The sequence below is a fragment of the Gossypium hirsutum genome, chromosome A10, assembly GCF_007990345.1.
Source record: "Gossypium hirsutum isolate 1008001.06 chromosome A10, Gossypium_hirsutum_v2.1, whole genome shotgun sequence".
Lineage (NCBI taxonomy): Eukaryota > Viridiplantae > Streptophyta > Magnoliopsida > Malvales > Malvaceae > Gossypium > Gossypium hirsutum.
The window spans coordinates 12,494,809-12,510,728 of record NC_053433.1 but is presented as its reverse complement, the minus strand read 5'-3'; the positions used below and the strand labels follow the sequence as shown (position 1 = coordinate 12,510,728).

The window sequence follows — 15,920 nt, the reverse complement described above, 5'->3', positions numbered from 1 at the left end:
AACCATTAACTTATCAACTTCCTAACCCTACTTGTGAAGTTTGCATCAAATAATTTTCCGTTTTAAAAATGTGTATGTTATTTTTGTATCATGATTGTGTTTATACTATTTTATATAAGGGAAATATTTAGTACACTACTAGTGGAATATTTAAACTTCACAAGTAGAATCAAAGTGTTAACAAGTGTTTTATAAAAATATAATAAAATATTAAAAATAAATAAATATTAAAAATATATAAAAATAATATTTTTTTTAATTCTATTTGTGGAATAAAGAAAATATATTTTCGCTATACTAAATATAAATTAATATAATTTCTTAAGTAGATTTTGACACATTTCCATATGAATGCTATATTTTCGTTATTTTTCATTAATTTGCATAGCTTGTTGTGGTTAAATTTGAAAACTAATTTGTTTATTTTTTTTGTGTTTGTGTTGTACTTATTGGTTACATGTTTTATATAATTTGTCATAGTAATTTAGTTTTGAGAATAGAGTTCTCTGAATTAAATAATTAAATTCACTTTCGTACATATATTTTTCTTTTTAGATGATAATATGATATAATATTAATGTGTTATATCACTAAAATTTTATATTTTTTCAAGTTCAAAGACCATCAAAATAGGTTTAATTGTCAAGTTTAGATATCAAAAAAGACAAATAATAATAATAATATTAATATTTTTAAAACATTATATTATTTAATTTGAATTTGGATGGAAAAATGCCACCAGACCCATAAACTGGTTTATTCATGTCATGATTAATGATTTGTTTTAATTAAAATTTAATAAGTTTATTTTATGTTTGATGATAGATTTCGCTAAGTATAGCAAGTGATATTTGGGCTTACACATTGCAGTCTATCATAAAGCAAGTTTAGATTTCCAGAGAAACAGAATATATATGGATTAATTTTTTATAGAACACATTCACTGCCTGGAAAAAGTAACCATATCATCAACAATAGATCATAGCATAATAGGTTTCATATTGGATAGCATTTTAATTATTGTTAGATACAACTCCAAGTAGAATTTGCAAATACACCCTCAAAAGTGCAGCAATAATATGATGATATTAAACAAAAGATAAAGGCAAGGTCAAGTTCAGAAAATTGTTCTTGATTTCTATTGATTAAAATATGCAGGATAGATGCCAACATGTTATACTTGGAAAACAAACACATTCACACATGTTTCTGTCAGTAATGTTGAGAAGGAATTTAACTATTCTTCATCATCCTCATCCTCTAGCTTATTTGAGGTACTCTGGTTAACATCAGAGGCAAGCTCAGCTTCAAAAGGCTTCGAAGACAACCTCTCATAAGCTCTTGATCTTGCAGGAAGAAGCCTACATTGCTTGAAGGTCAGAATCTGGCTAAGCTGATCATAGTTCCACCTTTGCTGACAATAGATGACTGCTGCAAGCAAAACTGCTGTGATGGGAATGGCAACATCCCCAAAATTTGAGAAGAAGTCCAATGTCGGATTTACAAACTCGTACTCCTCTGCAAAGTAAGGATTGGGAACTGGAGCTCTTATATAGTCGTATAAATGAGGGAGAAGTCTGACCACTGTAATCCCAATGAAATAGAGTTTCCTCAGAGGTTTACAATCGATTTGCCACATCAAGTTACCAATGACTTGGGGGAGCAAGAAGAAATCTTGAACCAGGCCAATATACTCCTCTAGTTCAATTTGCCATTCCCGTAGTGTTCGGGAATGACCCCTTGAATCTATAAACCTATCGGTTTGAAGCGGCATCTGTCTGGTTTTAACAGCATGAATGATCAGAACAATTATGTACCCAATGCCGTGTATGGTAAGGGTTGCAATAAGTACTCGCTTGTCAATTGGGACACGATGTGATTCGAGTGGGGATCGTGAAAGTAATCTGATCCGAGATTTCCACACCTTCTGGCAGAGCCTTAGAGTCAAAAGGAACATCACCAGCTCAAGAAGCTTCACCGTGTAATCAATCAAATTCAACCACTGACTCTTCTCAAGGTCATAAGATTGCATTTCATAAGAATCAGAAGCCTCTCTTTTGAAGAGAGCTTTGGCACCAGTAATAAGAGGAAGACAATGCCCAAGGGCTTGGACACCCAGCATAACAAAGGAAATAAAAGGAGAGGAATCAACATCCTGATTGAGGTAAAACAGCTGACTAGAAATGCAAGCAACTGCAAATGAAAGAGTCAAAACACAGAGGATTCCCTCAATACCCCGCCTAGAGAGAATATCTTCCCTCTGCTTCCTGTACATAATTGGAAGAGTCTGAAGCTTAATCATTCCAAAATATAGTGGGTCATCTTCAGGTCTCTGACTAGATATGGAGATTCTTGCAGTTGGGTTGAACAACCACCGTGCAGTAGTTGGTGGGTAAGACACTATGACTTCGATCAAGCAATCCAACCCTGATTCTAGATCAATGGTCTGAGATAAGATCTTCCATGAAGCTCGAACATCCCTGCAGCCAACAAGATACATCCTTCCAAAATGCGGATCATAAAGACCCTCCAGAAAAAGAACAGAAAAATTGCTATAATCTTTTCCAATAATGGTTAGTTGAGCTGATACATTCAAAAGGAGCTGCTTTTCTGTGTACTCAGCTTTACTGCGGTAAGGTGTCTCTCCTGCAGTTGTTTCATTTCTTGAATACCAATAGCGCCCGAACAAAGGACCAATTGAGAAAATATCCATCTGAATATCAACTCTCAGAGGATGAGAATTTGAAAAAGGATCAGGAGCTGCAGAAATTTGAAGGGTCAGATCTTCTGCAAGAAAAGAAAGACTGGATAAAAAGTCATCAGTGTCGTCTAGTTTAGGAAATTGCAGCAAGGATTTCTTGACTAGAGCTCCAAAACTGAAGGGCTCATTTTTTTCTAGGATTGCACCAGCTGATTGGATTTTTGAGTAACTATAATAAGGATGTGACACTCTGAAATAATTCCACAGCTCTGAGGGCCTCAGTAACCTTTCAAATGATAAAGGGTAGTATAGCTTATTACTTCTATCAATACTCGAAATACTCCCAAAAATAATGCTTCGTTGCTTTAAGGAGAACGACAGAGGAACATACAAACATATACGAGAGTTACAGCTACTCCCTTCTGCATCTACTATGCCTAGACAACCAACCATGCAAAGCTGCCCGCTGGAAGAATTCCAGATTCCTTCAGCAGCTAGAGTCATGTTGCTAAGCCCAGACCTCCATTGCACTCTATACCGATCCTCCAATGCAGGAGTGGCCCGAAAAACTGCAGCAACTCTTGCCACACTATCATTTTGATGCCCACTAGTTGGCTTGCACCTGACATCCTGCATGTAAAGCATGACATCCTTGAAGCTCCCATTTGTGGCTTTAATCTCTTGATCTGATACAAAAGGACCCAGCTTACTACAGTAGTCATCTGCGCCATCGCATTTCCAGTTTGGCACAACAGTGAAAGGTCCACTATTAGTAACTTTCTCAAGAATTGCACAGAAACTACCTCCTTTGTAAACATTGATGCCAGAACTCATCAAGTTATCTCGATATGGATAAGGATCACATGCCTTGGATACAATCTTCTCAGACCCAAATTCATATTTTGTCGACTTGAGCATCTGTCCCAAAATGTGAACCTCATCAAAGTACTTAGCATTTGACTTTGGATTTAAACTTTTCAACTCCCCTCGTATCACCTTATTTGTCAAAGTATGTGTCAAGGGGTAGCGAAGAACAAGCAATATTTGATCATCTTGCAAAAGGGGTACCTGGTTGTTGTTTTGATCAGAGTCCTTCACCCATTCCCATGGATTGCTTGAGTCAGACTCCCGAGATGGCAACATTGCATCCCCTAACAAACAAATCACTCTTTCTCCACCATTCCGTTTGTTTTCCATATAAATCCCTTCGAATGAAATTGCAAGCTGAGTATGAGCAGGCCATATCTGAAATCGAGGACTACCCTTGTATGGCCTCTCCGCAAATGAAGTATCCAATGTTATGCCCAACATCAAAATGCCACTGACACTTACATACTTCTTAGTCCGATGTTTGTGATCGACATTTGTGATCCAGAAAGAAGATATATTAGAGGGAGGCTGTGACAAATTCTTAGGGATATCTCTATCATCAAATGGCATAATAGGAGCATCACCAACATCCTGCCACCAATCCCCATACCCGAAATTGAGCTCCTCTTTTATATCAGCTATCCTATTATCTTCAGCTTTGAATTCAGAAGCTGATGATAGAATTGGTTTACAATGTTTCTTTACCTCACCGATTCTTTCATAATTGTGTTCCACTTCCATAGAAGATTCTTTTTTAAACTCAAACTCCACTTCTGGAACATAATTTGTCAACCCTAAGATAAACATCTCGCACATTATACAAACAACAACAACAGTCACATATACACTCCTCATGGTTCCAAAAATTTTCAATAATCAATCTCTTTTCTCAGCTACCCACTTCCTAGAAACCATTAAAAATCAAAACCCAATTTCTCAAAGAACAAAACGAAGTTTACAAATACAGCAGTTTTGCGAAGTTTACAAATACAGCAGTTTTGCTACGTCCGCATCAAAACTGAAGTTGTAGTCACTACATAAGCGTTGATCTACAGCAAGAGCATCGGATTCAAGCTTATAGCTTGGTGGGTGGTTTTGCAAATTCAATGAACAAAATTTAGTAGAATAAAAAGAAAAGAAAAAAAACAAACCTGAAATTTTGGTAGTAACAGTTAAAGCTGTTGCAAAGATTTCTGGGAAATTCAGTTGGTGAAACTTTGGATCTAAGAGAATGCTTAAAATGAAAGACTTGGAAAGTAGTTGTAGCGTAAGAGGTCAACTTCTATTTCTGTTTGTTTGTCTTTTTTTCTTTTTTTGCCTTCCATATTCATACTTCATACCCTATGTTGAATCATAAATGATATATATTTTAAATGCTTATATCTCACCAAAAAAATTAATTAATTTTCTCTATCAAATTTCAACCATCTATCATTAATTAATTTTTCTCATTGATTATGTTAAAATAAATTTCTAGATCAGTAAGATGGTATCACTAGCTACTTTTTTTTTTGTTTAACCTAATATTTTTATCATAAAAATTATTAAAAATCACAAAAATTATTAAAATATATAAAAAGTAATCAAAAAATTATAAAAAAATTTAATATATATAAATTTATATAAACTTATAAATATTAAATAATAAAATGTATTTAAAATTTTATAAAAACATATTAAAATTCTATAAAAATATTAAAAATTATAAATGTATATATTAAAATTGATATAAACTTATAAAAATTACTAAAAAAACATAAAAACTTGAATTGGATCAGATCGGATCAGTCGGTTGGACTGATCAGACAGAAATTGACAAGGATATCAACCGTTAGACCGGTTCAACTTCTCAATTCCCAAGTCAACCGGTCTAATGGCTTTCCCCAAACCGGTACCCTTGTCGATTTTGGGCTAACCGATCTAGTTCAAGTTTTTAATATATTTTTATAATTTTTTACAATTTTTATTATTTTTAAAGAATTCTAATAAATTTTTTATTTTAAATAAATTTTATTAATTTTATATTTTTATAATATTTATAAGTTTTTATATGTTTATAGTTTTAATAAGTTTATATCAATTTTAATATTTTTAATAATGTTTCCTGAATTTTTATAACTTTTTGTTTTTTTTATAATTTTTATGAGAAAAATATTAGATTAAACCAAAAGCTATCATGTGTCACCATGTGATTTGTCCGTCAATTTATTTTAACAGTCAACATGATCATGGTGAAAATCATTAACAATAGGACTTAATTGATTATTTTAATCAACAACAGGGGGTTTAATTAGGTACAAATTTGATACAAGAGTTTAATTGATTTTTTTTTACATTTTTAAGAACTTTATGACAAATAAGCCTATTTTTTAATAAAATTATAAAATTAAATAAATTTATAAATATATATCAATTATCAAATTTAACTCTTTTTTTCTCATTGGGTTTTGAAAGTGGACAACAAATTTTAAAAACCCAATAACAAGAAAATTGAGCCCAAATTCAATCCCAAGCACCCTTTATCTCCAGCGTTAAATAATAAAGCTTAAATAGTAAAAAAGGCCTTCTAATATAATTAAAAAATAATCAAGCCTATGATTGAAAGCTACAATCAATTGAGTTATTGGTCAAAAGTTAGCAATTAATTGATCTCTTAAAATATAATTTTCTGATGAAGCTTTAGGTTGCTAAGTGATGATATGGCAGTTAACATAGAAAAAATAATGATGTAACGATTGACTTACCGTATGACAAGAAAAAAAGTTGACATGAAGAACTTAAAAGATATTTTAATAATTTTACTAGGGGTTAATTGATTCTTAAAGGAGCAACTCTTCATCAACAACAAGCTTCTGACAGGTTCCAATATCATTTTCAATGAAGCCTCTTAAGGCTTTAGTGCCTTATTGGGCGTAGGCTTTCCAAAGGCCCTTTGTCGTTTTTTGGTGAAGCCTCTTAAGGCTCCAGTGCTTGTTCATCAAACCCTCTAAAGGCTCTAGCACCCTATCATGCACCCATGGCCTTTTAAGGCTTCGGCTTGCTAAAAAGCAACTGCTAGCTCCACTAGGCATAGCCTTTAAGATTTCAAGGGAAAATACAAAGCTCATTACATATCTACTTTTATGGAATTTACTCATTCGGGTAAATCCCTTCGTAGAGAGTTCATTATATATCTATTCTTTCAAAATTTAATCATTCAAATGAACCCCTTCATTGAAGAGTTCACTACATATATCTATTCTTACGAAGATCATCATTTACTTATTTTATCTATTTAGGCGAACATCTCAAGAGAGATTTCATTATATATATATACCTCATTTATCTAGGCATACCCTTCTTAGACTCTCATTATATGTCTACATCATTTATTCAAGCGGACCTTTCTCAAGTATGACTTCATTATTTATGTACCCCTTATATATATCTAGTTCAACCATGCAAGACTATAGCTAAAAGGGGAGTTAGTCAGAAAAACATATCTGTGGACCTCCCTCTTGGATCAAATTCAAAAGAGGAATTCTACAACTAATAAAACTCCACCTAGATTGCATGTAAATCTCCTAAATAGCATGGAAACATCTTAGATCCTAAAAAAAATTATCATCTCTTGGCACCATCAGAGTGTGAACTGTCCTATAACTTTTGACATTTTTCTTTCACGCTTGCCTCTAAGGTCTCATATTTCACCTTTATAGGAGTGCTTCACCAAATTGGTCTTTAAGGTGTCTCATTGCTCCATATGTCAAAGGGATTGGTAAGTACGACCATATAACTATTAAGAAAGCAACTCTTCTTCAGCTGAAGTCTATTGAAAGCTCTAATATCGCTCCTAGTGAAGCCTTTTGAGTTTCCAATTCCCCATCAAGTAAGGCCTCTTAAGACCTTAGTTTTGTTTCTAGCATATGCCTATTGAAGGGAGGCTTCACTAAATTTGCTCTCTAGGTATTTCTCAAGTAGAATGCAACTACATGTTATCACTAAAATCACATAATCATTTTCTTTTTAGGTATTTGTCAAGTTTAACTTCTTAAGACATTCATCATATCCCCAAATTTGTCTCTTAAGACCCATAATGACTCGTCATAGCAATAAGGAAATCCTAAACCCTTATCAAGAAGCATCTTCTTGGGGAAGATCACTTTGTAATCTTCCCTTCAACTAGGATGCCGTTGTTATACCCATGCCTCTATAGTCACCTTAAACAGCAAGACCCACGTCAAAGCTCCCCCTCTATAAAAGCTCTCTCCATCACAAAAAGAAGTGGCTCTAGAATATCAGCCAATGTGGTACCAAATCTCTCCTAAAAAGCTTTCCAAGCTCATGAAATTTCTAGAAACCATTATTCTTAGTGGCTCTCTATATCATTTACAATGCGAACCGCCTCCAAATTAATAGTTCTCCACATCCCTTACGGTGTGAACTATCATGACAAGTCACTCCCAACTTTTGTGTTATAGCAAAATTAAAATCACAAATCTCTAATTAAAAAAGAGTTGCCGATACGTACCATCATACTTTTGTAACAATAAAATAAATCACAATAAAAGTTTGTTTTCAATATAAAATTATTTTTTAGTAATTCAAATGAACTAAATAACACAATAAATATGATGGAAAATCCATATATAAATATTCAGTATCTCAATTTTATTATTGAGTCAAAAGTTTCATTCACAATATATTATTAATTTATGAATTTATAAGTTATTGTTGAATTATAAGTGTTGTTACCTTGTAATTTGTTTATAATATATAGAGTATAGATATTATAGCATATAGTGTATAGATTTATGAATGGATAATGCATAAACAAATTTTGCATTAAAAAGAAGATGGAAAAAAGAAAGAAAACTGCAACTGGAGTCGTATGTTTGTTATATACGTAATAATGGATGAGTACGTGCTTCATGTGGGAAACCGCCACCACCGGCATGGATTCAAAGCTTTCCTTGCAAAAGTAGATTGTTTAGTAAAGGGTGTGAAGAGACACCATGAAATAGCTTCAGAGATTCAAGATATCAAGACACGGGTATGTGAAATCCGGGAAAGGAGCAAGCCTTACAGCTTCAACACCTTTGGAGGTGGTGCCGAGGATAAAACTTGGTGTGACAAATGGGGCTCCATTTCGTTGACAACAATGCACTTGTGGGGATTGATTATTTGAGAAAAGATTTGGGAAGAGAATCGATACATGGTGAATCTAATCGTACTGCGATTTCAGTGGTGGGCATGGGAGGAGTTGCCAGGACAACTCTGGCAAAGAAAGTTGCTGATGAACAGATCGCCACAGGGCACTTTGACTGCCATGCTTGTATTACTGTCTCAATCATACAAGGTGGAGGATCTACTAAAGACCATGATAAGGTAATTTTATAAGTCTAGGAAAGACCCTTGTCCCAGTGAGGTCAATGCAATGGACGGGGAAGAGCTGATTGGAAAATGCAGAAACTTTCTGCAGGAGAAGAGTATTTTGTTGTGTTCGATGATGTATGGAAAGAAGACTTGGGGAGAAGTACAATATGCATTGTTTGGTAATGACAAAAGCAGTAGAATTATGGTGACAACAAGGAACAGGAACGTTGCAGAGTTTTGCAAAACATCAGCACTTGTTCATGTTCGTGAGCTGAAACCTCTACCCTACAGTTGGCACAAGAACTCTTATGCAGAACAGCATTTCAATTCGACCAAGAGAAGCAACATCCCTTGGAGTTGAAGGATTTGTCTTTTGATATCGCCAAAAAATTCGAAGGCTTACCACTTGCAAGTGTGGCCATTAGTGGACTGCTGTCAACTAAAGGCCGAGATGTTGTTGAATGGCAAAGCTTGAACGATAGCCTCAAGGCACAGCTATAAAACAACCATCTCACGCGGATCAAAACAATCCTTTCCTTAAGTAATCACGATTTGCCTTACCATCTCAAATCCTGTTTCTTGTTTCTTGGCATGTTCCCCGTAGATTATGTTGTCAATTGTGCAAGATTTATTCGGTTGTGGATTGCAGAGGGCTTTGTGAAACAGCAGCAACAACAACATGATGCAACAGCTGAAGATGTTGCGAGACAATCCTTGACTCAGCTCATAAACAAAAACTTGGTTCATGTTGAATTGATCGATTTTAACGGCATGGTTAGAGAATGTCGAGTCCATGGTTTAATGCATGAGCTCATTCTTTCCAAGTCAGATGAACTTAACTTTTTCTTTCAAACTTCACCAACGCAATTAACAAATCTGAACCAGACAGCACGGCACATCTCAATCCAGAATATTGGTTCGAACAACTTGTCATCGACCATCCGTAGCTCAAAAGCTCATTCAATTATCTTTTTGCGGTAAAAGAATTCCCCAAATCCCTGCTCATGTCAATATTTGCCAATTTCAAACTCTTGAAAGAACTAGATTTTGAGGGAGCTCCATTGGATCGCTTGGCTGAGGAATTGCCGAATTGGGAAATCTGTTGCACCTGAAATACTTAAGTGTAAGAGATACAAACCAAAGTCCTTATCTGAGTTGCACAAACTAGAAACTTTGGATTTGAAACGTTCTCGTCTGCATCAGTTACCTTTTGAGATCAATAAGCTTTCCAATCTGAAGTATTTTATAGCCTACTCCGATACCAATTTTCAGATTCGACAAGGGGTGAAAATACATGGCAATGTTCAAAGTTTAAAGTCCATAGAAAAGCTTTATCTTGTAGATGTGGATGCAGGAAAGAGCTTTGATTTAGTTAGCGAGTTGGGAAAGTTGAAGAATCTAAGAAAGTTGGGAATCACCAACCTGAAATCAGAAGGTGGGATGCTTTGTGCAATGCTATTGAGCAAATGTCCCTCCATCAATCACTACAGATTATCTCAGCAAAAGAGGAGGAACCTCTGCAATTGCAATCAATGACATCTCCTCTTCTTTTGTATTGCCTTCGGCTTCAAGCACGATTGGAAAAGTTGCCCCATTGGATTTCCGATCTCAAGTGCCTAGTTCGGATTCGACTACTTTGGTCGCAATTATCCTAGATTCCTCTCAACATTCTTGGTGAATTGCCCAAGTTGTTGGAACTTTTTCTTTATAAGGGATGCAATGGAACACAAGTTCATTTCGAGAGTGGATACATTCCAGCACTCAAGATTTTAATCCTTGAGAAATTGGATAGGCTGAATAGATTGGCAATCGATGAAAATGCACTCCATCTTGTTGAACACCTCTTTATTGGGTCTTGTCAACAGTTGAAGATGCTGCCATCCGACATCTGCCATATCAAATGCCTTAGTGTGTTTGAAGTTAGTCTTATGTCCAAAGAATTTGTTAGAAGAATGCTACCAGGAGTTGATGAAGACCATTGGAAAGTTCAAAATATAGCAAATGTCCATGTCTACATCATCAACACTGAACAACAATATTTAGCCTACAAGCTTGGTGATTCTACCTTGTTAGACAGCTTAAATTAGAAGTAGAGGTACAACATTGCAGTTACATTTTTTAAATGTTATTTTAATAGTGAATTATATCGCTACGCGTATGTAGGTGTGGTTCTTATCTACTAATCCATGATGGTTCAATGCCTGAAGAAATCAACCAAAAACAGTGGTCCTTTCTTTTCACATCAAGGCTGGCTGGATGTACACCTTGCTACTTGGCGATAATTTGTGCTTGTGTCTTGTATTTTAATGTATCGTAGTCATGTTTAATGCATTTTGTCTTAAACCAAAAGCCGCTCATTCACTTGCACAATAATTTTGTTGCATGCTATCCACATTGATTGGCATAGGTCGTTTATGGGTCTGGGATTTCTTTCTACTTGAATTCGATGCTTTATTTGTTAATTCCAGGTCTAGGTGCATAGAGTAAGCTGATGGCTTAAGTTCGTTTGCCCGCTCTCCCTTCTATTAATCTATTTTGATTTTACTTCAAAAAAAATACCTTTGATGTACAAACATGTTATGCATTCTTCTCTTGTAACATGTAATTTTATGGATCATGTATGTTCAGGCAGCTTTAAGGTCGCTATTCAATGAAGAAACTAGATTAGAAGATATCCAACTTAAAATTAATAAGCGGTAAATGGAAAGACCCAACTTGAAAAGGGCCACAAACAATGTAGAATCTAACCAATGTGAGATACATCCCAATACCATAATATAGAGCAGAAATGTAGCTTCAGGCAATGGCTTCCTTTGCCTTGATTTCCAGCTTCAATTATTTTACATCATACCACTTCAGCTTCAGCTTAACAGAGTTCAGAGCAATAATATGTTCAAACATAACCTATGGCTATAACTCAGCATGTTTGCCAACAAAAGCTAATAACTACATTATGCTCTCCATCAAGTCTCAGGAATCCCTGAATCTTGAAAACTTTTCACTTCATTTGTTGGTAAATTTCGTTGAATCTCATTCAATTCAGTTCGATTTCTAATGCCGCAGAAGCATCCCACAGAAAACTTAAAATTGATCCACTACAGAAAGTTCTACCATCATCTTTCACTTTTGGTAAAAAATTATTCATTCTTGTCACTTGAGATTTCTAATCAACACATTCATCTGAAAACAATATTCTTACCCTTTAAACTATTGGAAAAGCAGGCAGTCCCTATAGATTCTGAACTCCGGATTCAACAACATAGAAGCACATGCTCTGATACCTATGATTTCTATAAATAAAATGAAAAACTTCCCCTAGGATACAAGTTTTAAGAAACTTGGCTTACCTGAACTAGTTTTCCAAGGAAGGTGATACATTAAACTTCAATTATTGTCGCAACAGATCGGGCAATATGCACCAATAAAATAATGTACTAACTGCTAGGCCAGAATTAAATACATCACAGTGGTTTATATTCTATCATATGCTTCTGGTAGTATTTTGCTAGTCTAGAACATACATATCAAATCTGCACAGGAATCTACAATATGATCTTATACTTGCATTTGAAAGATCAAAATTACCCTGCATAGCTTCATCATCCGACATACAGCATCCTGCCCAAATAAATGCAGTTTTAAGGAATTGAACTAGTTTCGGCATCAACGGTAGACTCAAACTTGAATTTGCTAAAACCAGGAGCAGAACCAGAATACTCCATTTTTCTTAGCTTCAGCAACAAAAACAGCAAAATCCCACACACGAACCCCAATGCAGCACTAGAACCTGTCAAAGACACAGCAGCACAAACCAACATGACAAAAGACTCCTCCTTTGAGTTCATATCCCTCGAGGCCATAGCCAACTCAATGCCGGCAAATAATAAAAGAACTCCAAGAATCCCTATAGGAAACTGATTCAAAATCCTAACAAAAGAGTTCCCAAATACCAAGCCAATTACCAACTTCCCTATCCCCAAATATACCACCGACCATCCACTCCTTGCCCCAAACCTATACTGACCAGCTAACCCACCCGCACCATGACACACTGGCATTGCCCCAAACCAACACCCCACCAAATTCATAACCCCTACACTCACTGAAACCTTGGCAGCAGACAGCTCTCTGTCTGGAAACAAATCACCAGACAACTTACAAACTGCAATAACTGAGTTCAATACAGACAGAGGAATTTGTGGCACTGCTCCTTTCAAAAACCCAACTTTCCAATCATTCCAAGTTATACTCAAAAATCCAATTTTTGATGGGCCGAACTTAATATCACCAAAAATTGAAGGATCGCGTATAAAACATAAAACCAACCCAAGTAGGAACACTATCAAAGCAGCTGGAATTGAACCCAAAATTCTCAACCTCTTTGAGTTTCTGCGACGGGGTTGGTCCTCATCAGATTCATTTCTATCATAATGATCCCCGGAGCCCGTGAAGATGACTAAAAAGAGGAGACTTGAAAGGGCCACAACAAGACCATCAAGACCCAACCAAGCCCGAGGGGCGGTAGCTTTAGAAGCTACGAAATCTTGATTGTAACGGATGTACTTGATGGCTGAGAAGGCAAAGGAGAGACCTTGAGAGAGCTGGATCCCGCGGACAACAGGGAGAGGGAGGAGACGGTAAAGGGTCGACATCAGACCGGTAGCCCCGAGAAGGAAGAGGACGGCTGCAGTAGAGGCACCAGCGGTGGCGATTTGGGAGGTGGTAAGGTGAGGGGTTTCGGAGACGGCAACGGCAGCTATGGATTTCATGGGTTGGACAGGCATGGGAATGTGGAAGAGTAGGCCAGTGGTTATGTTGTAAAGGGCAGTGAAGATGAGAGTTGTGGAGAGGTCTAAGTGGGAAACCAAGGTGAGAGTTAGGACAATTGGGATGAAAGTCCCCAAGTCTCCCACTGCTCCTGATAGTTCGGAGGAGAGGGAATTTTTCATGTGGAAATGACGACGCCACCATGGGTGATGTTGGGGGAGGAAAGGAGTGGTGCTGGTGGTGGTTGTGGTTGTGGAGGAGGAGGGAGGAGATTGTTGCTCCATAATCGAAGCACTAGCACTACTTCAGCGAGCTAGGACTGCTTGCGCTTTATCCCAAAATGAAATGCCTTTTCAAGTAGCGTAAACGACACCAATTACCATTAAAATTATATTTAAGTTATTCAACTTTGAAAATTACATAATTGTCACTAAAATTATTAAATTATTATATTTTAGTCACTCATCAGATTAAATTTTGTTAAAAAATGAAGTTACACATTAATTTAAAGAATTAATTACCAATTTATCCCATGAACTATAACTAAAATATCAATTTCATACTTTTAAAATCTGTTTAATAATTCTAAAAAATTTAAAGGCTAAACTATTCAGATTGTCACTGAAGTTTTAAAGTGTTCCTATTTTGTTCACCAGAATTTTTTGTTAATTTAGTCACCCCATTAATTGACATTTTTAGTTAGTCCACCATTAAAGTACATTGGTCACAAAAGAAAATGTTGACGTGACAATCTTTTGATTGTTATAATAACAAATTTAACCCTTAATAATTTACACATTCTGTAAATTTGGTCTTGGTTCTAAAAAAACTAACAAATTTAACCCTCAATATTTATAAATTTTGTCAATCTAGTCTAAATTCAAAAAATTATAGTTTTAAAAACTTGAAAATATATAAATTTTATTATAAAAAGACAAAATATTAAATATTAAAAATATATATATAATTACATAAAGGCTTAAATATGAATTTAGTTGAGGGGTTCAAATTAATAATTCTTTAGTTTTAACAAAAAAAAAATAGGGGTTCAACAAATTTTAACTCTCAATTTTTCTTGAATTCTTTAAATCAATCTTTTCTCTCTTTTTTTTTATTTAAACCCCGTCAAGCTAAATGAGTCACTTGAATTAATTGCTTGAGCCAATCACTACCAAATCCAACCAACACCATGATCAAACAACTAGTTTAAGGGATGCAAATGAAAAAGCCTTTACTTATAGAAATATGTCTAGCTCCATTCCAATGGTAAATTGTAGGGCTTTAAGGGACTTAAATGCTTAAGGCTAAGCGGTGCTTCACTGATTGACTTTTTCTCATTAAAAGAAAATGCGAAATCGATTTTGGGTATGTCTGTAAAAAAACCAAATTTGGGTGTGGGTTTAATGGTGAGTGCTCAACAAACGGATGAATGTTTTTTTATGAAGTTTCTCTTTTGTTTGGTTGAATAAAAAATCTGGTAACGAGAATGAAAATTTTTTCTTGTAATTTTTTAACCACAATGTTGTGCGATTGCAATGGATTTTTCATGTTTTTGAATTATAACTAAGAAAACTTTACTTACTTTGATTTTTGGTTTTGATTGATTATTTTTTGAATGTTTTATGTTTTTGAATATTTTATTTATATTTTTTTGTGAATTTTTAGAATTTGGACTAAATTGAAAAGTATGTAAACATTAAGGGTTAAATTTATTGATTTTTTTAGAATTAGGACTAAATGGAAATTAAGTCTTTATGTAATTATATATATTTATGTCTTTTTTATAATAAGTTATATATATTTTCTAGTTTCTAAAATTATAAAATTTTTAAATTTTTAGATTTGGACTAAATTGACAAGATGTGCAAACATTGAGAGTTAAATTTATTGAATTTCTCTAGAATTAGGATCAACTTTACAAAATGTGTAAAGCGTTAAAGGCTAAATTTGTTATTATACCAATCAAAAGACTGTTATGTTAGTATTTTATTCAAAGACCAAAGCATTTGAACGGTAGAGTGACTAAAAATGACAGTTAATCTAATAGAAGTAACTAAATTAACAAAAAAAAAAATTGATGACCAAAATAAAAACGCATTGAAGATTGGATGACTATCTGAGCAGTTTATTTTTTAAATTTTTTAAAATTATTATTAAGAAAAAATTAAAAAGTATCAATTAAATATTTTAGAGACTAAATTAATTATTAACCTTTATCAAAATGATT

The 15,920-nt window shown here is 34.7% G+C and overlaps 2 protein-coding genes across 2 annotated transcripts; both read right to left on the bottom strand.

Moving 5' to 3' along the window:
• Window positions 1-982: 982 nt before the first annotated feature.
• On the bottom strand, window positions 983-4,926 carry LOC107897225 (uncharacterized). Its single transcript, XM_016822599.2, has 2 exons — window positions 4,723-4,926; window positions 983-4,620 (listed from the first exon to the last, which is right to left on the bottom strand). The coding sequence occupies exon 2, from the start codon at window positions 4,424-4,426 to the stop codon at window positions 1,238-1,240; it is 3,189 nt and encodes a 1,062-aa protein (XP_016678088.1). The 5' UTR covers window positions 4,427-4,620; window positions 4,723-4,926; the 3' UTR covers window positions 983-1,237.
• A 7,208-nt stretch (window positions 4,927-12,134) lies between these two features.
• LOC107897224 (molybdate transporter 2) lies at window positions 12,135-14,047 on the bottom strand. Its single transcript, XM_016822597.2, has one exon. It carries the CDS (start codon window positions 13,975-13,977, stop codon window positions 12,565-12,567), a length of 1,413 nt encoding a protein of 470 aa, XP_016678086.2. The 5' UTR covers window positions 13,978-14,047; the 3' UTR covers window positions 12,135-12,564.
• Window positions 14,048-15,920: the final 1,873 nt, after the last annotated feature.

What these genes read in the sequence shown, in the direction of transcription:
- LOC107897225 (XM_016822599.2), bottom strand. Translation starts at nt 4,426, where the DNA reads ATGAGGAGTGTATATGTGACTGTTGTTGTTGTTTGTATAATGTGCGAG.
- LOC107897224 (XM_016822597.2), bottom strand. Translation starts at nt 13,977, where the DNA reads ATGGAGCAACAATCTCCTCCCTCCTCCTCCACAACCACAACCACCACC.